Below are 23,513 nucleotides of genomic sequence, written 5' to 3'. Positions count from 1 at the left end.
TCCTGAACGCAGACAGCCATCATGAATGATTTGATGCAAGTGGTCGCAATATCTCTGGGAACGGGCAGCCTCTCATTGTTTTCAATGGGGCTTTCTGTTTACAGATAATCACAGGGAACCTGGCATCCAATTACAAATGGCTCCATACACAAGCGTGCATGGGGCTTAAAGACCATTTCCTCCCAAGTATCCCACATCTCCTAAATTCTGCTGCCTACAGAAGGCGTGCTACTGATAGCAGCTTTTCTAAGGCTTCATGTACACTATTGCTGGTAAACAGATATTTAGGAGCAGTTGGGCATTTTTTAGCTGCCCCTGAACTCTCCTCTATGTTATCTTATCAGTACATGTACACAGGCTCCTCTATAGTCTTAAGGCAGTTGAGTTTAGAAGAATTTTTTCTAAAAAGCAAAAAAAAAATAAAGAAAGCGCTCAGGACGGATGTTCAGAGGCATTTGGAACGCCAAATGCTTTTAACAGCTTGTAAACGTCTCGCATTTAGTCGCGTTTCGTTTATAGGCGCTTAATGGAAAAACATTTGACTCATTTGCAAAGTCAAAAGCACTTTGACTCAATTGCAGCTAAACGCAGCATGTAAACGCTGCACAACAATCGTTTTTAAACATCCGGTACCAGCTGTCAAGTTAAATTGTTCAAGGGAGGTTAAAAAACGTCCCATGTACATTAATAAGCCTTACAGGTCTGATTTATCTCCCCCCCCCCCACACAGAAAAAAAGAACTATGCCCGTCCCTTGTGTGCCTGTATCTAAATATTGGCCAAGTCGATAACAAAGGTCATGTTGTGGCGGCCCAGAGGTGATGATGCAATCTAAACAGATCTGCTCATCATGCTTGCATAGAAAAGGTTCAGCCGCATACCAACACCTTACGGCAGCCCCTCTCACAAACAGAGAAACCCTTGAAATAACGTTCTGGTCTCTGGGGACCCCTGTTAATGATCATATCTTAGGATACATTAGTGCGATGGTCAGTGGGAAGAATTACCCCCTTACAGATAGCTACAAAGATTAATGGTGTCAGTGGGAACTCATCTGAGAGCAGAACTTGCTCAGGGAACCCCAAGCAGCCTCTGGAGTAACCCAAGGGGGTCCCATGGAACCCTGGTTGAGAAACCCTGCTTTATGGCCTTAGAGTAGTAGTAAAGTCATTTTTAAAACTTATACCTACAGGTAAGCCTACAATAAGGCCTATATTAAGGCTTATCTGTATGTACAGCAAATATCCTCTAAACGTGCGCCGTTTAAAAAGAGTATTCACGATGCATGCAACTGATCACATTACCGGCAAATGAACTCTGAAGGGGCAACATATCCATGCCCTCCCTATAGAGCTTTGTGCCACAGCCAGGACATCCCACATGTGTGCTTGAGTGATATCCTTGCGGGCCAAAGAATGCAAACCCAGAAGGAAGACTGGGTGAAGATAGAAGCCCCGCCCACACAGATAGAAGCCCCGCCCATGGCAGCCCACATGCCCGCTTGAGTGATGTCCTTGCAGGCCAAAGCATGCAAACCCAGAAGGAAGACTGGGTGAAGATAGAAGCCCCACCTGCGGTGACAGCTCCCCACTGGAAGGCTTCACTCTAAGGTACCTTTCACACTGGGGGGGGGGTGGGTGCATCAGCGGTAAAATGCTGCTATCTTTAGCGGCGCATTACCGCCATGCTCGCGTCACTAGTTGGCCACTAGCAGGCACTTTTATCCCCGCTAGCAGCCGAGAAAGGGTTAAAACCAAAACGCAAAGTGCTGCTGCAGCCGCTGGTATAGCCACTCTGCCCCACTGATATAAATGGGCCAAAGATTCTGCTAGCAAGACTTTTTAGCATCCTGCCAGCTCACCGCTCCAGTGTGAAAGCCCTCGGGGCTTTCACAGTGGAGACAGCAGCAGCTCTTTCAGGGCGCTTTGCAGGCACTATTTTTAGTGCTGTGTGAAAGGGGTCTAAGGCAAGCAAAGCAAAAAAAAGCCATTTTTTTTACTAATATGAACATTGGTGTTGTTGTCTATGTAACAAAGAAGAGTAATACAATGATGGGTACAGAGCCACATGGTCTTTATGGAGCAGCTTACTACTGGCGGCACTGGTCAAGGAGGAGGAGCCAGGAGCGCTGGCGGGGGACCCAGAGAAGAGGATCTGGGCTGCTCTGTGCAAAACCACTGCACAGAGCAGGCAAGTATAACATGTTAGTTTTTTTCTATTTTTTTTAAAAGCTGAACCTTTAATACCACTTTAAGTCTACCTTTTACAATGTTTTCTGCAGCCGCAGATCTGAACGAAGGCACAGAGCTTTTCATCACAGGACTACAGGAAGCGTGAATGGACTACAAGTGCAGGGGAGGTGGGGGTGTCTTGGTACCATGGTTACACTGAAAACATGGGTGTGGCATGTAACGTGGAAAGAAAGGTGGACTTAGCCTTAAAAAAAAAAAAAAAAAAAAAAAAAAGGTGGCCATCATTAGGATCAAGTCTTACAATCTGCCCGTTTTTTGGCACATCAGGAATACAATAAGGCACAACCACATACTGTCAGCAGACCTGAACATGGAAAGAAGCTATACATACGCTGGCACTGGTGGTGTACCGCCCTCCATGGGCTCATCAAGAACGAACGATTGCACAACATGACCGTCCACGGGACCTGCCTGCCAGCAGGAATTCCTAAAGGCAGTTGGATATCACCCGCACGTCTCACCACCCTCTAATATCTATGGGGCCTACACAAAACATTAAAAAGTTTTGCATAAAAAATTAAATCCCCAGACAAGAGATGTGAAATGATGGATCGCTGTACTCAGCACAATAGATTACAGTTTTAGAGGGTGCCTCATTCTAAACCAAGAAAATATCTCTTCAAATCTCAGAACAAAAATGACCACATGACAGCCCCCGTCCCTGCCAAGTAATCAGGGGGAGTGATGCCAGTAAGAAACACGCTACCCTGGATCATTTCCTGCTCCCCTCCTCCGTGCCAACGAACCACCCTCCGTCTATCAAAAATCTCGCATTCTCATGGTTCGCTCTGCTAAACAAACATTTAACCCCCTGCAACAATCCTGGTCACTAAACTACCAATTTATCATACACAATCCTAAAGCTATCCAAAAAGATCGTCCATATTCAAGCAGAGCCAAATACACAACACTCAGCTCCCTCCAAATACAAGAGGCATTATGTTGGTTACCAAGGAACGAAAAGCATCTACAATGCTCGGCCCAGAAGCTGATTAACACGTTAGGCTAAACCCTTCATTAGGGTGGCTGCTGTGCCATAAAAGGTGCTGCGATCTCCTGCATCATGTAAAAGTGGAAGATAAAAAAAAAATACCAGTTTGCTTCCAGTTCCCCAGCTGACATGCCATCTCTGAGCGGTGATGTGACCTCCTTTCTGGCAGGATCAGAAGTGCAGCATACCCCTCAGCAGTGCTGATGATGCCTGCGAACCTCGGCTGTGAACTATGGACTGGCTAGCAGACGGTTCACCCTCTGCTCCACTGCTCAAGGGTCACCTGACTGCCACATGGGCGTGCAAGCAACAGACTGCTGATCAAATCTTATTAAGTCTGCTGCAACCCTGGGTGATGGAAAACCCTCACTAAGCTGCTGATGCTACAGGAAAGCAACAGGATTCTCAAGGAACAAAAGTCGACTGCTATTCAATCTGCATTATTTAAAATGTACAGACAGACTGGAGGAGCTAAAACTCTACTCTCGGAAGATGTGGCAAAAAATAAAATAAATTAGAAGAGGGTCAACCACCTTTTGCACCATTTATACCTGCATTCAGGGTGCAACATTATGTCAATGCAAAACCGGCGTATACATACATACATACATATATATATACACACACACACACACATATATACACACACACACACACACACACACACACACACCAAAAAGTTAAAGCGATTCTAAAACAAAAAAAAAATAAAAAATAAAACACCACACACACACTATACTTAAAGCAGGGTTCCACCCAAAAGTGTAACTTCCGCTCATGTGTCGTCGCTCCCCCCCCCTTCCAGTGCCACATTTGGGGGGGCGGATACCCGTCTTTGAACGGTACCCTGTCCCCACTTCCAGGAGCCTGGGCCATGGTGAATTACGCCAGCAGCTGGGCTCCCTCCTCCTTCTCCCGCCGCCTACATGTGCAGTAGGAACCCAACGTGAAGTCATAATGCTTCACTACCAGGTTCCCTTACCGGCAAAGGAAACATCAGCTGTGGTGCTGACATCGCTGGACTCCAGGACAGGTAAGTGTCCCCAATAACAAGCCTCCCGACCCGAGCTGTACTCTTGGGAATGGACACCGTCCATTCACACAGAGTGGCTCGACCCCACCCTCATTGGCTCCTGCTGCAGCGCAAGCCAAATGGGGACAGGGAGAGACCCAGGAGAGCCGCTGCTCTTGTGCACAATGCTGGATCAAGATACTGCTCAGGTAAGTATTCCGGTGGGCTATGGGGGGAGCTGCACACTGAAGGTATAAAATGCAATAAAGCTGTTGTCCAGGTCTGAAAATAAAAATATAAAAAAATAGGGCTATTACCAATTAAACTTTTCATTTTCGATTAATAGATTTATTTTTAATAGACTAATTTTGGTTAATTATAAAACACACATACAGATCCAACTACTTTTAGCTGATCTCTTTGCAACTCTGCATTAGTCAGTGGTAAAATGTGGTATCCACTATATACAATCACCCGACACCAGTTAGTTTCCACAATCTATGACTTAACTTCACAGTTCACACAAATAAGTTTTAAATTCAAACTGTAGCACTGACGTAAGTCATTTTTTTTTTTTTCACAGTAGCGTGACAATCCCTCCACCTCCGGTCTAACTAATCACTCTCACCTTATGGCATGGACCCCTGTGCAAACAGGTGGTCATGCAAGCAGCTATCAAAAGCGTTAACACGGATACATACACTTCTCTCACGTCTCCTTAGATCTCAGCAAGGACACCAGGTCATGGGTAGAAAGAAAAGATCTAAGTGCTCACCGCTTAAGTACAAGATTACATTTTTGTGTTCAAACACAAACTACTCACATAAAGATGATAAAAACACAGCATGTAAAGCCGACAATTGTGTTAGTTCCATAGGGCAGCAGCGGGTGACGTCACGCGTAGCTCCTCCCACTTACACGTTACATTCAATCAGAACTTCAACGTCACCGGACTCCTACACCCTTCCCTTCGTTAGCAGACGGAGGCACTTGGGGAGGGGGGGGAGGAGGAGTCCAGTGACGTCACCGGATCTTTGACGGAACTCCCTGAAGACCCGCAAGTCAGCAGAGAGGTGAGTACCCATTTAAAAGAATTAAATGATCAATCAAGGAATTAAGCTTCAATTTCCACAGCCCTTAAAAAAAATAAAAATAAAAAAAATAAAAGTCTGCAGCTACAAACTATGTAGCTGCTGTTTTCATAAAAGGACACTTACCCGTCCCACAAGCCAGTGTCGTTCTCACCCAGGCTAGTTCTTCACTAGCCTCCAGAACTCTTGGCATGGTCACCCTAACTGTGGGCAACCAGCTGTGTGACTTTCGGCTTCACACGCTGAGTCCCGCTGCCCATTGTGAATTGTCCCATAGTCCTTTGGGGCCAATTACATGTCCTAGAAGACTGCTTGGATCACCTAGGCAGTCCGAGTGGAAGTGAAAGCAGGTACAGGTTAATGTCAATGTCAATTTAATGGTATTAAAAATATTTTTTTTTTTAAATCAGCAGTGCTGTCATTTTTTGTAATATTCAGTGCAATATGGCAACCTGGAGGCAATCTGTAGACAGCTGGTGCACGGAACTTCCCCAGAAATGCAATTTCCGGTTTGTACGATTGGCTCATGGATTTTCCCAGAAGTCTGCACTAAAAATTACATTTTAGGCATCCACTGCCTAAAATAAATGCACATTTTTTTCAGGAAAACCAAAACAAAAAATGTGCATTTATTTTTTCCCCGCAGGAACCTGTAAAACATTGCACCCGTGATCAGTGGATCAGGGGTGATTGATCAATAGCGCAATGTCATGATCCTGCAGACAAGCCCTATAACTTTCAGCCCGTACCTCAGATATGGGCTGCTTCCAGGCTGTAACTTTCAAAATGCGACAGCGAGTGCGGTGAGAAGAGCCCCAGACCACTGTCATGGCTGATTAATGATTCACTCCCATTCAAGCTTACTTTACACATTGACCAACCAAACCACTTTCTACAGAGCAACAAAAGTTAGGAATCTGCAACAAAATTTGTTAAGTGTTGCAATGTATTGCATGCCTTGTATTGAATTGCAACGTAACAGAACCATATCCACTTATTTTGTAGAGTACTGCAAACTGTTGGCGCCTATTTAACCCCATAACAACCCTACATCTGCCCATTTAGGAGGTTCAAGGAGGAAAAAAACGCAACTGCAAGCTAACCAGCTTTTTGTCAGCCCTCTGAAAGGGGCCCACATGAAACAAGTATTGGGGAGTTGAGGCAACCATATACAAGTAGGAGGGATATCCTCCCCTTCTTCCTTCCCAGGGTTCCTTGAGAAATGTCCGCCTCAAGACTGGTGTTGGTCGTCACTTATCCTTCTCAGCTATCTGAAAGGGGTGGAAAGAGAAAAAGGTGACATTCTTCCCACGGACCACCTATGTAAGGAGCATTTCTTCCCACGGACCACCTATGTGAGGAGCATTTCTTCCCACGGACCACCTATGTGAGGAGCATTTCTTCCCACGGACCACCTATGTGAGGAGCATTTCTTCCCACGGACCACCTATGTGAGGAGCATTTCTTCCCACGGACCACCTATGTGAGGAGCATTTCTTCCCACGGACCACCTATGTGAGGAGCATTCCTTCCCACGGACCACCTATGTAAAGAGCATTCCTTCCCACGGACCACCTATGTAAGGAGCATTCCTTCCCACGGACCACCTATGTAAGGAGCATTCCTTCCCACGGACCACCTATGTAAGGAGCATTCTTCCCACGGACCACCTATGTAAGGAGCATTCTTCCCACGGACCACCTATGTAAGGAGCATTCTTCCCACGGACCACCTATGCAAGGAGCATTTTTCCCAATGACCAATGTAAGGAATAGGTTACCACTTAAGGACTGCCTACAGCATTACATACTGCAGCAGGGTGGCTTTATTGCGGAAAATCACATACCTGTACGCCATTTCGTGCAATAGATACTGGGGGTGCCATTGGACAGAGGGGGAGCCAATTAAGCAGGTCTGGTGGACCCGATGTCCACCGGCCACGCACGATCATTCCCCAGAGAGGCAGAAAGGCGATCTGCCTATGTAAATAAGGCAGATTGCCGTTCTGACACAGACCTTCTGTTCCACGGGTCTCGGTGTTCCCCCAGTCAGTCCACCCCCCCCCCCCACAGTTAGCAAGAACCTCCTAGAGAACCCGTTGATCGGCCCTGATGTTAACCCCTTCCCTGCCAGTGTCCTTAGTACAGTAAGTGCATATTTTTAGCACTGATCACTGTAATAAGGTCACAAGGTCACTGGGTCACACCCCAGCCCCCCTCAAAAAAATAAAAAATAAATAAATAAAAAGTCAATGTCCGATTTGCTTGCCACAAAAATAGTCCCGCTAAAAACACTGATCGCCATTACTAGAAAAAAAAAAAAAAAATAAAAAAAAAGCCATAAAAATATCCCAGTTTGTAGATGCTATAAAACTTTTGTACAAACCAATATACGTTTATTGGGATTTTTTTTTTTACCAAAAATATGTAGCGGAATACATATTGGTCTAAATTGATGAAGAAATTAGTTTTTATTTTATTTTTTATTTTATTGGGTAGGTTTTATAGCAGAAACTAAATAAAAAAATATTTTTCTTCAAAAATTTCGCTCTTTTGTATATAGCGCAAAAAATAAAATAATAAATAAAAAAAAAAAGCAGAGTTCATCAAATACCACCAAAAGCAAGCTCTACGTGTGGAAAACAAAACAAAAACGAGGGACATAAATTTTATTTGGGTGCAGCGTCGGTCCCGCGCAATTGTAAAGTAAAGCAGTGGCAGGAAAAAAAAAAGAAAAAAAAAACGGCTTGGTTATGAAGGGGGGGGGGGGGGGATAAACCTTCCAGGGCTGAAGTTAACATTTGTGGGAGCGCCCAAAAGCAGGTGTCCCAATACTTTTTGTAATCTAGTGTATTCCCATGGAGAAACCACTAGAGGGCACAGTGTATCTATTGTTCTGGACCTCAATGGATTCTCAGAATTAAAAAAAAAAAAAAAAAAAATTTATACACTGACCTTGGTAAAGAATTTCTAGCTTTTGACTTTACACCTACTGCGCACTCATTCCGAATCTATTACTAACAGTACAGAAACAAGAGAGTAACCACAACAGAAAGCTACTTGCATTATTGGATGTGGTCAGCACTGGCACCCCCCAAATTTATCTTACCTCAGGTTTTGTTTTTGTTTTTAGGCAATTAAGTAACATTTCTCCAAATCAAGAAATCCTACTGGAAGTGGAGCATTCTGCAGCCCTGAATTTGTCAGAGGTATTGCTTTAAAGAAAAATTTACATACATATCTTGAAAGTTAGAAACAAAAACAGTTCCTTATGATTGGCAGCAGATGGCAGTATAGGGATGGTGATCGGCCTTGAGGTGCGCATGCTGAGGTTCAGGAGTTTATGTACGTTCAACAACATGAAATAAAATAAAAAAAGCCGGTTACAAAAGTAAAAAGAATATATTTTTATCTCTTGAAGTTTCTAACTAACAGCACAGGAGAACTGCCGCTTCAATATGAGCCCGTCTACCTGTTACAAGCAGAAATATGAATGTCTTCAATTTGCTAAAAAGAAAATTAAATTCTCTATAATCCTATATAATAAAATAAAATATATTATATAATAAAATATTACATGCAGTTTGGGAAGATTTTTGTTGAAATAAATGTTTTGGCAGCAGGGTTTCTGCCAAGTACCCCCTTGGCTAGTCTACACAATATGAAGAGAGGTAAAGTGTTGCCCACAGCAATAAGCCAGGTTTTAGTGTCATTTTCCCCCTTTTTCGGCAATGAACAAGGTGTAAAACAAAAAAGATGAAAAAAAAAAATAAATAATTTTACACCCAAAGGCCGGGCTCACACTAGTACGACAACTGTTGTCCAACTATCGATCCAACTTTGCCCCACGACATCGTACATCGGTCCTACTGCCAGCCAACTTGAAGGAACAGGATTTGATTTTGCTCCAACTTGGAGAAAGTCCGACTTGTCCTTTGACCAATCAAAACAATCCCAGTGTGACAAATTACAAATTGCTTTTCCTTCTGCTGTAATCACCATGTCTGATGTCACAAGTTGGATGTTTGGTCCGTTTTTCAGCCCATTCAATATTGAAGTCAGATCCTCGTTCTAAAGTAGTGCAGGAACCTTTTCTAAAGTCGGACCAACTTGTTGTCGGACCAGTTAAGACAGCTCCGATAGGGAAGCATTGATTTGTACACGTCATGCCACATGTCGGAGTGAATGTCACACCCCTGTGAACCGGGCAAACAAAAAGCTGACTTTAGCTTTGGATAGAGTAGGAAATGGTTAAATCTTATGCTGGGTTTTGCCATTTGCGTTCCATTGGGGCAAATTACCTTCACTTTCAGTCCTATTAAACATTAGCCAACCAGCCGCCACAGTTGTACATGGCTTGGCTATGCGAAACGCCGTTATGCTACGTCGGTAGCCTAAACAGCCACCAGGGGGTGTGCGCTCGCTGAGCAGACGAGAGTGCCCGGCGGTCTCGATCACCGCCAGGCTCCCGTAAACACACAGTTTCCGGTTCTCTGAGCAGTGAACTTACAGATTGTCTGTTCATACAGAGTACGAATAGCGATCTGTTAGCTTCCCTGCACAGTCCCATCGCCCCTTCAGTTAAAACACTCCCTAGGACAGGGGTTGACAAATTTGCTTGGAATCTAGGAGCCAGCTAAAAAAGTTAGGAGCCAGGTCCGTGACGGCGATCTGGACCTGTCCCTGGCCTGACATGGAGACGAGTGAGGGGAAGATATCGCCGCCCCCCCCACCTGTCTCCAAGTCATTGCCCATAGCTCTTAGAGGGACATTTTATTTATTTTTTTCAAATGACAATTTTTTTTTAAATTGCGTTTTAGTGTAAATATGAGATGTGAGGTCTCTCTGACCCCAGATCTCATATATAAGAGGACCTGTCATGCTTTTTCTATTACAAGGGATTTTTACATTCCTTGTAATAGGAATAAAAGTGACACACATTTTTTTTTTTTTTTTTTTTTTTTTAAAGAACAGTGAAAAAAATAAAAATAAAAGTAAAAAATAAAATATATATTTTAAACGCGCCCTGTCCCACCAAGCTTGCGTGCAGAAGCGAACGCAATGTGAGGTATCGCTGCGATCGGTAGAGTGAGAGCAATAATTCTAGCCCCAGACCTCCTCTGTAACTTAAAAAGTGCAACCTGTAGAATTTTTTAAATGTCGCCTATGGAGATTTTAAAGGGTAAAAGTTTGTCACCATTCCATGAGCGGGCGCAATTTTGAAGCATGACATGTTTGGTATCGATTTACTCGACGCAACATTATCTTTCACAATATAAAAAAAAATTGGGCTAACTTTACTGTTGTCTTATTTTTTTTTTTTTATTAAATACATTTTCCCCAAAAAAGTGCGCTTGTAAGTCCGCTGTGCAAATACAGTGTGACAGACAGTATTGCAACGACCACCATTTTATTCTTTAGGGTGTTAGAATAAAATATATATATAATTTTTAGGGGTTCTGAGTAAAGGGAAGGAAGATAGGCTGGCAGGCAGGGAAAATTAGCATTGCATCCATTCGCATTGCTGGTTGTAATTCCAACGGCCACCACAAGAGGGCGCCAGATTCCAGAAGGAACCATAGGATCGTAGAAGGCCTCAAAGCCGGGGGCTAAATTACCGGCCGCCGGCGGCGCGGCCCGACACGATCGCGCCGGGGGGGTCCGCGGAGACAGCATACCCCCAGCTGTGCTGGCCCAGGCGCCAGTTCGCTAATTCTAGTCGCAAATGCGACTTGGCGCCCGGGTTTTGTCGAGCCCTGCCCTAGGATACATATTAACCCCTTCACCAGTGACATTTTTACAGTAATCAATGCAATTTTAAAATCGCACTCATCGCTGTATTAATGCTAATGGTCCCATGTCGCAGTCATGATAAAAAAACAAAACAAAAAAACCTGGCTCTTTTAAAAGTCCGGTATCTTCCTTCCATGTGTAGAGGGCCAAACAGTAGCACGAGGGACCACCAAATCAGGGAGGACTGGCAGAGTCTAGGGTCACAAACAGTGCAATGGATTTATAGGAGCGAAGCCAGAGATGGACAGGCCACAACATGTTGTTTCGGGGAACTACCCCCTTTGTCAAGCAGGACGTCCCTCTTGTTCATCTGTGACTTTGTTTGCAACCATAGACACCACCGTTCCTCCCTCCCAATGGCGAGCTTTTGGCAAACTAGTGTGCTTTGTTAAATAAAGTGTTGCTTTGATAAAATGCTTTTTAGAGTAAAGCTAGTTTTCCATTTAAGATACATCAATAGTTTAGTTCAGCATGAAATGGAGCTTAGTTATGTAGCCTGTGGCTGTATATTCTGCAATATTTACATTTTTGATAAACTCATTCAATGAACACAAGCCGAGAACCTACAATGGCAAGATTATTGTTTTAAATTAAATAAAATAGTTTGAGTAATTCTCCAACTAGGTGATTAACCTAAAATCGTTTCTTATATCGCTGTTTAACCTGACAGCATATTCTAAATAGGAAACCTTCATTTTGTTTGCAAATATTTAAAGAGGAAGTAAAGCCTCGGGGAACAAAAATAAAATATGCATCCTGCAAGACAAAGGCATAATGTGCTAGTATGCATAGTAACCTTTTAGGTTTGGGAGATATTTCTTGCACCTACAGGTAAGCCTTCATCTAGGCTTACCTGTAGGTTAAAGTGGCTGTAAAGGGTTTACAACCACTTTTAAAAAGATTCTGACTACCAGCAAGAACGAGTCCTCATGTTTTAAAGCGCAAAAAATATAAACCGCAGAGATGATCAAATACCACCAAAAGAAATCTCTATTTGTGGGAAGAAAAGCACATACCCTATTTAGCGGCGTATAACACTCACTTTTTTCCCCCTAAAAGCAGGGGGAAATCGGGGGTGCGTGTTATATGCCGATTCCCCGCTGTTGGTAACGCTTTCTGCCGTTCTCTGCGGCTTCCGTGTATTTTCGGCCATACTCTGCCGTCTTCGGCCGCACTCGGCGGCTTTTGGAATGGCAAGATAGCTCAGCTTAAAAATCACAAAAATTAAAATATACTAAAATTGTAAAGAAAAAAAAAAATGTTAAATCATTCCATAAGATGTGACATTTGTACTGCAAAGTATACAGTAGATTACCTGATGTCTTGAAACTGCAAGCACCCAACGCAGGCGGAGCCGGGGGCTGTTTTTTATCTGTACTTGATGAAATTACATCTGCGCCCTTAGTAGGTGGTACAGGCGGAAATAGCCAAGAACCGCCGAGAACTACCGGCGCCATTTTTAAATGCCAAACGACTGACAAGGTTGCAATGCAAGGCTGCAAATGACACTGATAAGGCTGCATTGATGGGCATTTAATGCAAGTTTTTTCCCTTAAAATTCCCTCCTAAACTTGGGGTGCGTGCTATACGCTGATAAATAAGGTACATTTCATTTATGTACAGTGTTGCATGACTGAGCAATTGTCGAAGTAACAGTGCTCAATACCAAAATCTTCTGGAGGTCAAATAGATAATTATTCTAGCTGGAAAACCCAATTTTTTCCTTTTCGAATGCGTTTTATATAAAGCAAAATCATGCATAGCAAATTGTTAAAAAACAAAAAAAAACAAACAAACACACACTTTAGAATTTTAAATATGAACGTATAATTTGCTTGTTCTTGCTGCAGCAATATAATTCTGACATGCTATATGAATAGACAGCGAGTGTTTACGATAAAATGTGACAAATTACACCCCAGAAAGCACTTCTTGGACCAACGTGTGACTTCACATCGGGCTCCCTGACAACAAAACAAATGACCTTGTTTATAGAGCCAGAGGAGCAACTTGGGCTTACTGCAAGGGAAACTGTCCTCCCCGGGGACCCGACTGAAAATAGAAGACACAAGGGCACAGACCTCCCTCTACACTGGGCATGGCAATCCACACTATACCATATTCAACAGCTTCTTGTATTGTATCCCTTTCTCCAGTTAACAGTCACAAAAGTCCCTAAAAAATATCAACGTGCAAAGCTGGATCCTCTCTGCTCTTCAACACTGAATGTCAACTTCAACCCAAAAAGTTCTCCAGCTTGAGCCAAGTTGGGCAGAATCCCCCATATTAAAGGCTACAAAAGGAGACAGGCCATGGTAAATCTAATACCAAAGAGGTACACACTGCAGGCAAATGCCACTTACACAGCGCTCCAAAACTGAGCGAAGGTCCACCATAGTCTGTATAAGATCAGGTAATCCAGGAAGGTGGTGAGGGGTGCACAGATCCAAAAACAATCCCCCTGCAGCTCCTGGGATGGGACCCGGGTAGGATCCTCTCATGGATGCATGAAAAAGGAACATACAAAAGGCAGGGTGGATTTGATTTAAATCACTAGTAAAAAGGCTTGATTAACCACTTGCTTACTGGGCACTTAAACCCCCCTCAGTCCCAGACCAATTTTCAGCTTTCAGCGCTGATGCACTTTGAATGACAATTGCGCGGGCATACAACACTGTACCCAAATGAAATTTTTATCATTTTTTTCCCACAAATAGATGGGCTGCACTGGTGGGCACTGATAGGCACAGATAAGGCGGCACCGATGGGCACAGATAAGGCGGCAAAGATGGGCACAGATAAGATAGCACGGATAGGTACCACTGATAGATGGGACTGATGGGCTCTGATAGGTACCACTGATAGATGGGACTGATGGGCTCTGATAGGTACCACTGATAGATGGGACTGATGGGCTCTGATAGGTGGCTCTGATAGGTGGCTCTGCTGGGCACTGATGGGCGGCACTGCTGGGCGGCACTGGGGTGCAGCACCTTTGAGGCACATTGTGGGCACTGTGGGTGGCACTTTTATTCAGGATGGCACTGCGGTGGGCACTGGCAGGGGGCAGGTGGTCAGCTGTATTGCTGGCCGTGATCGGGACTGATGTCCCGATCACGGCCGCCGGTGATCGGCTTTTTTTTCCTCTCTTCGCGCTGTCAGCGCGAGGAGGAATAATAGCCGATTACCGGCTCCGTTCTATCACATGATCAGCTGTCATTGGCTGACAGCTGATCACGTGATAAGGGGTTGGGATCGACCCCTTACACGGATCGGTGATCAGGCGAGTCTCACGGACTCGCCGATCACAGAGCACGCCGCGCGCCCCCCTCAGGGCGCGCGCAGGCCGCTCGTACCCGGGACGACGTCAATAGACGTAGTCCCGGAAAAGTAGATCCGCGCTAATGCCGTCATTTGGCAATAGCGCGGATCCCAAGTGGTTAAAAAAAAAAAAAAAAATCACACGATTTAAATCATAATTTTTAAAGAGCAACGGTCATCTCTGTCCCACAGTGGCCCCTCTGACCCGCTGTTGACTAACCGACAGTCCCATTCACTTTAATGGGACGGCTGGTGATGCGGCAGTGACAAGGTGAAGGACGTGGCAGCAGCAGGTGAGTGGATACCCGCTAACAGGCGCTGCCATGATGGGTCTGAAATGAAAGGTGTTCTTAAAATCTGCTTTTATTGGCTTCATTACCCCATTACACGTTGGGGTGGGAATTCCTTTTCCTTGGGAAGGTGTATCTGGATGGTGGGATGCATCTTAATCCTTGCTATACAGTTAAAAACCTGTTTGATACCCATATACAGTGGTGTGAAAAAGTGTTTGCCCCCTTCCTCATTTCCTGTTACTTTGCATGTTTGTCACACTTAAGTGTTTCGGAACATCAAACCAATTTAAACAATAGTCAAGGACAACACAAGTAAACACAAAATGCAATTTGTAAATGAAGGTGTTTATTATTAAAAAGGTGAAAAAAAATCCAAACCATCATGGCCCTGTGTGAAAAAGTGATTGCCCCCCTTGTTAAAACATACTATAACTGTGGTTGTCCACACCTGAGTTCAATTTCTCTAGCCACACTCAGGCCTGATTATTGCCACACCTGTTCACAATCAAGGCATCACTTAAATAGGAGCTGCTTGACACAGTAAGGTCCACCAGAAGATCCTTAAAAGCTACACATCATGCCGAGACCCAAAGAAATTCAGGAACAATTGAGAAAGAAAGTAATTGAGATCTATCAGTCTGGAAAGGGTTATAAAGCCATTTCCAAAGCTTTGGGAATCCAGCGAACCACAGTGAGAGCCATTATCCACAAATGGCGAAGACATGGAACAGTGGTGAACCTTCCCAGGAGTGGCCGGCCGCCCAAAATTACCCCAAGAGCGCAGCGACGACTCATCCAAGAGGTCACAAAAGACCCCACAACAACGTCCAAGGAACTGCAGGCCTCACTTGCCTCAGTTAAGGTCAGCGTTCATGCCTCCACCATCAGGAAAAGACTGGGCAAAAATGGCCTGCATGGCAGAGTTCCAAGGAGAAAACCACTGCTGAGCAAAAACATCAAAGCTCGTCTCAATTTCTCCACAACACATCTTGATGATCCCCAAGACTTTTGGGACAACATTCTGTGGACCGATGAGACAAAAGTGGAACTCTTTGGAAGGTGTGTGTCCAAGTATATCTGGCGTAGAAGGAACACTGCATTTCATAAAAAGAACATTATACCAACAGTAAAATATGGTGGTGGTAGTGTGATGGTCTGGGGCTGTTTTGCTGCTTCAGGACCTGGAAGACTTGCCGTGATAAAAGGAACTATGAATTCTGCTGTCTACCAAGAGATCCTGAAGGAGAATGTCCGACCATCTGTTCGTGTACTCAAGCTGAAACGAACTTGGGTTCTGCAGCAGGACAATGATCCTAAACACACCAGCAAGTCCACCACCGAATGGCTGAAGAAAAACAAAATGAAGACTTTGGAGTGGCCTAGCCAAAGTCCTGACCTGAATCCTATTGAGATGTTGTGGTATGACCTTAAAAAGGCCGTTCATGCTCGAAAACCCTCTAATGTAACTGAATTAGGACAATTCTGCAAAGATGAGTGGGCCAAAATTCCTCCAGGACGCTGTAAAAGCCTCATTGCACGTTATCGCAAACGCTTGGTTGCAGTTGTTGCTGCTAAGGGTGGCCCAACCAGTTATTAGGTTTAGGGGGCAATCACTTTTTCACACAGGGCCATGATGGTTTGGATTTTTTTTCACCTTTAATAATAAACACCTTCATTTACAAATTGCATTTTGTGTTTACTTGTGTTGTCCTTGAATATTGTTTAAATTGGTTTGATGTTCCGAAACACTTAAGTGTGACAAACATGCAAAGGAACAGGAAATGAGGAAGGGGGCAAACACTTTTTCACACCACTGTATGTATATTCAAATTATGTTTATGTATATTTCTTGACATGCATCTCTTTGTTTAGTAGCTACTATACCATGCCATTTCCTGAAGAAGCCTTTCCGCGAAACATGTCAAAATAAAAGCATGGCAACAGCAATGTAACTTACAAAAAGTAGAGTTCTCCATCCATAATGGATGCTGAAGTTTTGTATTCAATGTTTTAACCTCTTTATGTGATCTAATAAATGTTTTAACTGGTGTTGCTATATGGATTTGTACAACTGGCACTTTTAAAGTCCTGCATCTTCCTTCCGTTGTCTCCTGTAACGTAATAATATATTCCTTATCGCCTGAAGGCAGTCAGGCATTCCCTGGATCAACAATCTCTGGTGTTACTACCAAATGTTACTCTTCAGTTATATTTTGTGCACCGAGGAATGCATCCAGCCCTATTTAAAACAATTTAGGCAAGTTCTCAATCTTAGAATAGCTAGAAATACAGAAGGCCGATATAGAAGACATAGAACAGGAAACTAAAGAAACATTTGAAAATACAATCTCCATCAAGCACAGGGAATGGTGAAGATCTCTCGGGTTCTGGAGAGAAGTACAAAAATCAGACAGGAAGTATTATAACCCTGACCGAAGCACTTCAAAAGCAGAACTTCATCCAAGAGGGGAAGTTTAGCTTTATGTAACCGCCCCCCCCCCCCCACCCCCTGGTGGGGGAAGAGAGAGGGGGTACCTAGTTTTGTTAGGTACCCATTACCACCCCTTTGCACCCAGCCTTCCGGGAAATCCCACCCCTCTGCGCCCAGCCTTCCAGGAACTGTCACAGGTCCCAGAAAGCTGTTGGACCATTCACAAAGCACAGCGCAGCTTGCACATGCGCAGTGGGAAACAGGCGGTGGAGCCACAAGCAGTCACATCCAGCTTCCCACAGCAAAAAATGACAGCGCTTGGACCCGAAGGTGGCTGAAGGGCCAGCTCCGGTGAGGACAGTACTGGATCCTTAGTTAGGTGTCCCATTAATCTGACTGGATTCACACTTGTGCGATCACAGACATGGCATGCAATTTGTACCGCACTGCTGTGCGATGCCGATCCAGCCATACAAACTATATGGCTAAAATAGCATTCGCCACCAAAATGGCGCAGGACCCTTTTTTAGTCCACACTGGAAATCAAATCGTATTTGTGCTCACACCTATGCGATCCAATTCTTGCACCATTTGACAGTTTACAATGCGACCCGATCTGGGGGTGCCATTAACTTTGCATTGACACACCCAGCGGTTCGCAGATGTCAGCGTGAACCAGTGTGCGATTCAGGTGCAATTCGGGAAGCGGCATGGAATCGCAGGGTTTCCCGCATTGCACCAGTGTGAACTGGGACCAAGTCAGCAGCTACGATATTTGCAGCAGTTGACCTTAAATTTTTTCGTTTCTACAGCGAAGAACTGCTTTAACCTCCACACGACCACGCTATAGCTAAGTGATGATAATCACAAGTAAACCCGACAGGCTGATTGTACCCAAGTTGATCGATCAACTTGGAACATTCAGCCTGCCAATGCAGGGTTCCAATCTTAACTGGTTCTAGCTGAACGGGTCGAGATTCAAAAATGGCTGACCTTAGATTTTTAGGTGTTCATTTCTCAGCTGTAGACATTACTCTTTAATCCAGGTCTTCACACAAGCTTTTCACAGACAAAAACCATAACCTACATCTATCACTATTGGCAAGATAGCTCATCTTAAAATCAAAAAATTAAAATATACTAAAATTGTAAAAATGTTAAATCATTCCATAAAGATGTGACATTTGTACTGCAAAGTATACAGTAGATTACCTGATGTCTTGAAACTGCAAGCACCCAATGCAGGCGGAGCCGGGGGCTGTTTTTTATCTGTACTTGATGAAATGACATCTGCGCCCTTAGTAGGTGGTGCAGGCTTTGAAATAGTGTCTTCAATCTCAGACTTCCCTTTACTAAAGTCTAGTAACTTATCAGAAGCTGGAGGACTCTCTTTGGCTTTTTGCGGCGAATGCGAGTCTTCTGTTTTCTTAGGCTCATCTTTCAGGACAAGATCATCCTGCTTTTTAACTTCGACTTGATCCTCCTTGCTAGGTTTTGAAAACTCCGGAACAAACGATACAGCGGATGGCTTTTCAAAGTGCACAGTCTCGGCAGCGGGAGGCGCCCCTTCAGAAAAGACAGCCTTTCCAAATGCTTCCATCTGTAAAGGTTTCTCCTGGCTAGATAGTGGTTTGACGGGTTCCTTAGCCATCAAATTTGTATCAAAACCGTAAGACGCAGTCTCTGCATAAGCTTTATTCACATCTTCCTCGGGCCACTTCTGATCACTTTCTTGTTCCTTTTTGGGTGGCTTTTCAAAGTGCGCAGGCTCTTTGAAGGGAGGCACCTCTTCAAAATAGAGTTTTTTTCCAAACGCTTCCATCTGTAAAGGTTTCTCCTGACTAGATAATTGGGTAACTGGTTCCTTGGCCAACAAATTTGTTTCAAAAGAGCCAGATCCGGTCTCTACATAAGCTTTATTCACAACTTCCTCCTCCTGATCGCTTTCTTGATCCTTTTCAAATATATCATTAGACTTTACGTTGTCCATTGAGGTGGCCTCTTCCTTTGAAATAACTTCTGCCTTCCAATGCTTATATGACGGTTCACTGGGCTCCGACTCTGGAGAGCTTTCATCATAATGTGCAGTATACTGGGAATCAAACTCGCTTTTCAGGGCCTTCGAAAAATCGGTAACTTTTTCTGGTATGGTCTCCTTTATCAAATCGCATGCTATGGATATGTATGGTGCCTCAGCCTCTACGGCTTGAGCCCCTTTCACGGGCTCAACATGTGCCACGGTGGTTACCTGCTCTTTCAAGCTTGTCTTATTAGTGGCATCTTCATATGATGGAGGTTTCTCGGATTCAAACTTGATTTTCTCTTCACTGACCAGACCATGTCCTGCTGGGGAAAAGTCAGGCTGTGAGGCCGATGTCAATGGTGCCTCCATGACAATATCAGGAAGAACTGGTGAAGAGACAGAGTTTGAATCTTCAAACAGGGATGAGTTTTGTGTTTGAGGGGTAATTTCTTGTGACGCTTTCGCAGTGGTCTGAACCAAATCTATTTTTGGTTCGTAATTAAGCTTTGGTATGCCAAGGTCATATACCTCACTTTCATAAGCTTCTTGTACAATATCGGGGGTGAGTCCTTCAGCTTTGCTGGAAGCCTGGGCACCTACAATTCCAGACTCATTGCTGGATGTGACGTACTCTGCTTCTTTGTCAATGCGCTCTAGGAAAGGATTAACCGTTGCAACGTTTGAACCTAGATGGGATGTTGGGATAGTCTCCGTTCCATCCACACCCTTCTCAGATTTGATGTCAGTAAATGGATTTCCTCCATATGACAATGGTGCAGCCTTTTGTAAAGGAGCAAGCGTTTCATAACTGGAGGAATTGGATATAGCGTCAGGAGATGCAGGAGATATATCAGATAGGTCTAGGTCCTTCTCTTCAATGTATTTTCCTTCAGGCTTTATGGATTCAAAATTCAAATGACTGACATCACTTTTAAAGTCAAGAGCCATATCTTTAAAGTCGTAGCCCACCGTGCTAACAATCGGTTTGAAGTCTGCGTAGTGTTCATCGACGGCTTCTTTGAGATCTGAAAACTCTTCGTGAGGCGGCCCAACAGACTGAAGCATTCCTGAAAACATCTCTTTAGCGGACTGGGTGTAGAGTTTTGCTTGGTCTACAGATGCAGACTCCAGCTGAGACGTGGGATGTTCAACTGCATAACCTCTTTCGGAAAAGATTACATCTTCAACACCTCCTAGACCAAAAGTGTATTTGTAGTCTTTTCCTTCAGAATGGTCAGTCTCTGTAGAGTACCTTGGCAAAGCTTCTGGGGTAGTAGAGTCAGCAGAGAAAGCAATAGTGGCCGTGTGCTCTTTAGGGTAATCAGCAGACAGAGGAGACAAAGAAGGGAGGGTAGTAGTAGATTCAAACAGCAGAGATGAAAGGTCCTCTTTGCCAGCTGGCTCAGTGCTAGAAGGCTGCTGCAAATCCATTACATTATCTGTAGCGACCAACAGAAAAGGAAAGAGGACAAGCAGAAAGAAAACCGATTACTTAAGAGTAACAGGGAACAGTGTTAGCTCAAGCACTCAAAGCAAGAAATTTAGTCAGCTTAAAAAAGGGGTTTATCAGTTTAAATGAGAAGCAGACTCATTTCATGAGAGCTACAGAAGACATATTGCAGATAAGGGGGGGGGGGTTGTAGAAATCACTCAGTCTGATGAAAGACAGTAGTAGGCACTCAAACCACCAGAAAAAAAAAAAAAAAAAAAAAATAGCATTGAAGCAAACAAAGGAATGGCTCATGGAAATTACCAGCTATTTTTTTCCATATATATTGGCTACTTGGCTCTTGGAGTTTGACCAGGCCTCTTCCTGTAAGTAGGAGGCTCCGAAATAGGGCTCTTTTCAATTAAGGTCAACAACCCTTTTAAAAAGCTGTACCAGTCACCAGTGGAAGCAACCTTTATTGAAGCACCGGTGGTAGATTTGGTTTATAATCCCCTGTCCTCCACCCTCCTTTGTTGATTATGAGGACCTGAAAGCATTAAATGTGCAGAACGCTGACCAGAAGACAGCACTCTCCATGAATCATTAGGAGGTACCAGGAGATCTAAGTGTGGTCCTCAAGTGTGTGCGTTCATGATTGCACACCTAAAATAGGCAAACCTCTTATAAAGATAACTCAATTTTTTTGTTGTGGGGGGGGGGGGGTTGGGCTGTTTACATTCATCGCAGAAATAGAAAGAACACAATTAAAAAAGATAAGTATCGTCTGCTCTCATTCCATTCTACCATCTGAACCAAAATGACCAATACATTAATATACTTTTACACTTGTTAAGGCTGAAGTTTTTTTGTTTCTTTTTCTCTTTGCATAATAGCATTGGTCCACGCTTGGACCAATGCATGCCATATCCCTATGTAAGCTGCAAATCACTGTAGAATTTGCTGTCGCCAGGACAAGGTGGAGCAGGGATGGCACCTCTTCACCACCCGCAATCCACAAATCAGGCCAGCAGGGCACAGATTTAATGTCTGACCGCTACTGATGCCACAATGTTCCAGTCGCCCACTCTAAACCCCATCTGCCCACAGACAGGGAAAAAAAAAAAAACAACACACACGCACACACACACGTACCTTCTATATGCTAGAGAGCAAGCAACTGGCCAAATCATGCAGAGGACATACCATGGCATCCACGGACAGCTGGTTTATTGTGGGCCGAGAAGGGGAAAAGGGTGGTACACCCATTCCACTGCATGTATTAGGATGAGCATAGGAGGGTGGCATCCTGAGCCCAGGCACAAACCTGTCCTCGTACTGGCTGCTGCAGTGAAAGCAGCAGTCTGGGTCCAGTACCCTGCGGCCACAACAATGCATAGTAACCTCATGGGGTTACTTGCGCAACAACGTTGCCAATTTTTTTTCAAGGAATACAATACATTTTCTGAATGGAAGAAGTGAACAGGCGAGGGGGTGATGTCACAATCTTCAACTCATCCAATCACAAAACACCCTGTATTCCTTGTAAAAAACAAAAAAGTCTGTGGTGGCAGTGCCAAGCAAGCACACCCCCCGGGCTGCAATGCAGAATTGCAGCCGTATTCCTAAAGACTACTGTACCAGCCATTTGCAGCTTACAGCTGCTCAGATATGAGATATGCAATAGAATTCCTACTTAAACTTCAGCTTTAACAATTCAATGGTTTTCTTGCCATCTTCTGTAAAGCATATGTGCCAATTACTAAGGACGTGTATTAAAATACTTTTTTCCCCTCCTGACAGAAAAATGAATAAATAAGAGTGTACTTTGTGGAATTTAAAAAATAAAAAATTATATATATCCTAAATTCTTTAACTAGGTCATAACCAACCCATTGGGTCAAAGCAATGTGTGGTTCTTTGCCTGGTTAGTGTCTGGACAGATGCAGCATTGTCCACTACTCATGAATCCAAGTCATGGCTCTCTCATTCACATTAGTTTGTAAAGCTGCTGTTAAGAATTATTGTTAAAAGAAAAAAAGTCTGACTGCCCTTACAAATCATTTGACTGACATTTGTCATGAGAAGCCGCCAATTCTACCTTCACCATATACGGGGGTTACATGTGGCTGTGGAGCTTGGTGGGCCAACTTTAGAGACAGTACATGTTCCAGCTATTGAACATATTGGGTGAGTGTTAGAGCACAGTGCTGAAGACTAAACCAATATTCACGTGTCTGAGGTCTGTTAAAGCTGATAAAAAAGGTCATAAATTAAGGCCCCTTTCACACTGGGGCGGGGCGGTAAAGCGCCACTATTTTTAGCGGTGGTATGCGGCCGCTAGCAGGGGTTAAAACCGAAGCGGCGCTTTGCCAGCGGTATAGCCGCGCTGCCCCATTGATTTCAATGGGTAGGCACGGTGAATACAACGCTCCTTCACCACTCCAAAGATGTGGCTAGCAGGACTTTTTTTTTCACCGTCCTGCCAGCGCACAGCTCCAGTGTGAAAGCCCTCCGGCTTTCACACTGGAGTGAAAGGGGCCGTTTTTTTTGAGGCGCTACACAGGCGCCATTTTTAGCGCTGTATCGCCTGAAAACCGCCCCAGTGTGAAAGGGGCCTAACATAGGTATGTATGCAATAATAGATATGTATTTTTTTTCAAATGCAACTAGGGTAGGTGCCCGAATTTGGGTGCCATAGCCAAACAGGAAGTTAGAAGAAATCCCTGAAAATGAAGGGAAATTCTTTTGGGGACCCTTAGGTCACCAGAACTAGTGGCCACATTGGAAGATTTCCCTTCCATTACATTTTTGGTTGTCCCCAGAAATGTGAGATTTTTACTTTTAATGATTATAGTAAAAAACAGGCCAAAAAAAAAAAA

The 23,513-nt window shown here is 44.0% G+C and overlaps 1 protein-coding gene across 6 annotated transcripts in view; it reads right to left on the bottom strand.

The window, feature by feature from the left end:
- RTN4 (reticulon 4) overlaps positions 1-23,513 on the bottom strand; it is a 109,710-nt gene that overhangs the window by 51,821 nt on the left and 34,376 nt on the right. The window contains exon 3 of one of the 6 annotated variants that reach the window (XM_077485533.1): positions 18,395-20,644. The exons of 4 other annotated variants lie outside the window; for them this stretch is intronic. In XM_077485533.1, the coding sequence (XP_077341659.1) occupies positions 18,395-20,644 (2,250 nt within the window). Of the gene's footprint in view, positions 1-3,344; positions 3,506-18,394; positions 20,645-23,513 lie in introns of those variants that run through there. One more of the 6 variants, XM_077485538.1, reaches the window with a different exon arrangement.

The sequence above is a fragment of the Lithobates pipiens genome, unplaced genomic scaffold (genome assembly GCF_037356315.1).
Source record: "Lithobates pipiens isolate NorthernLeopardFrog02 unplaced genomic scaffold, aLitPip1_a1.2 Scaffold_18, whole genome shotgun sequence".
Taxonomy (NCBI): Eukaryota; Metazoa; Chordata; class Amphibia; order Anura; family Ranidae; genus Lithobates; species Lithobates pipiens.
This window is presented reverse-complemented; position numbering and strand designations above follow the sequence as displayed.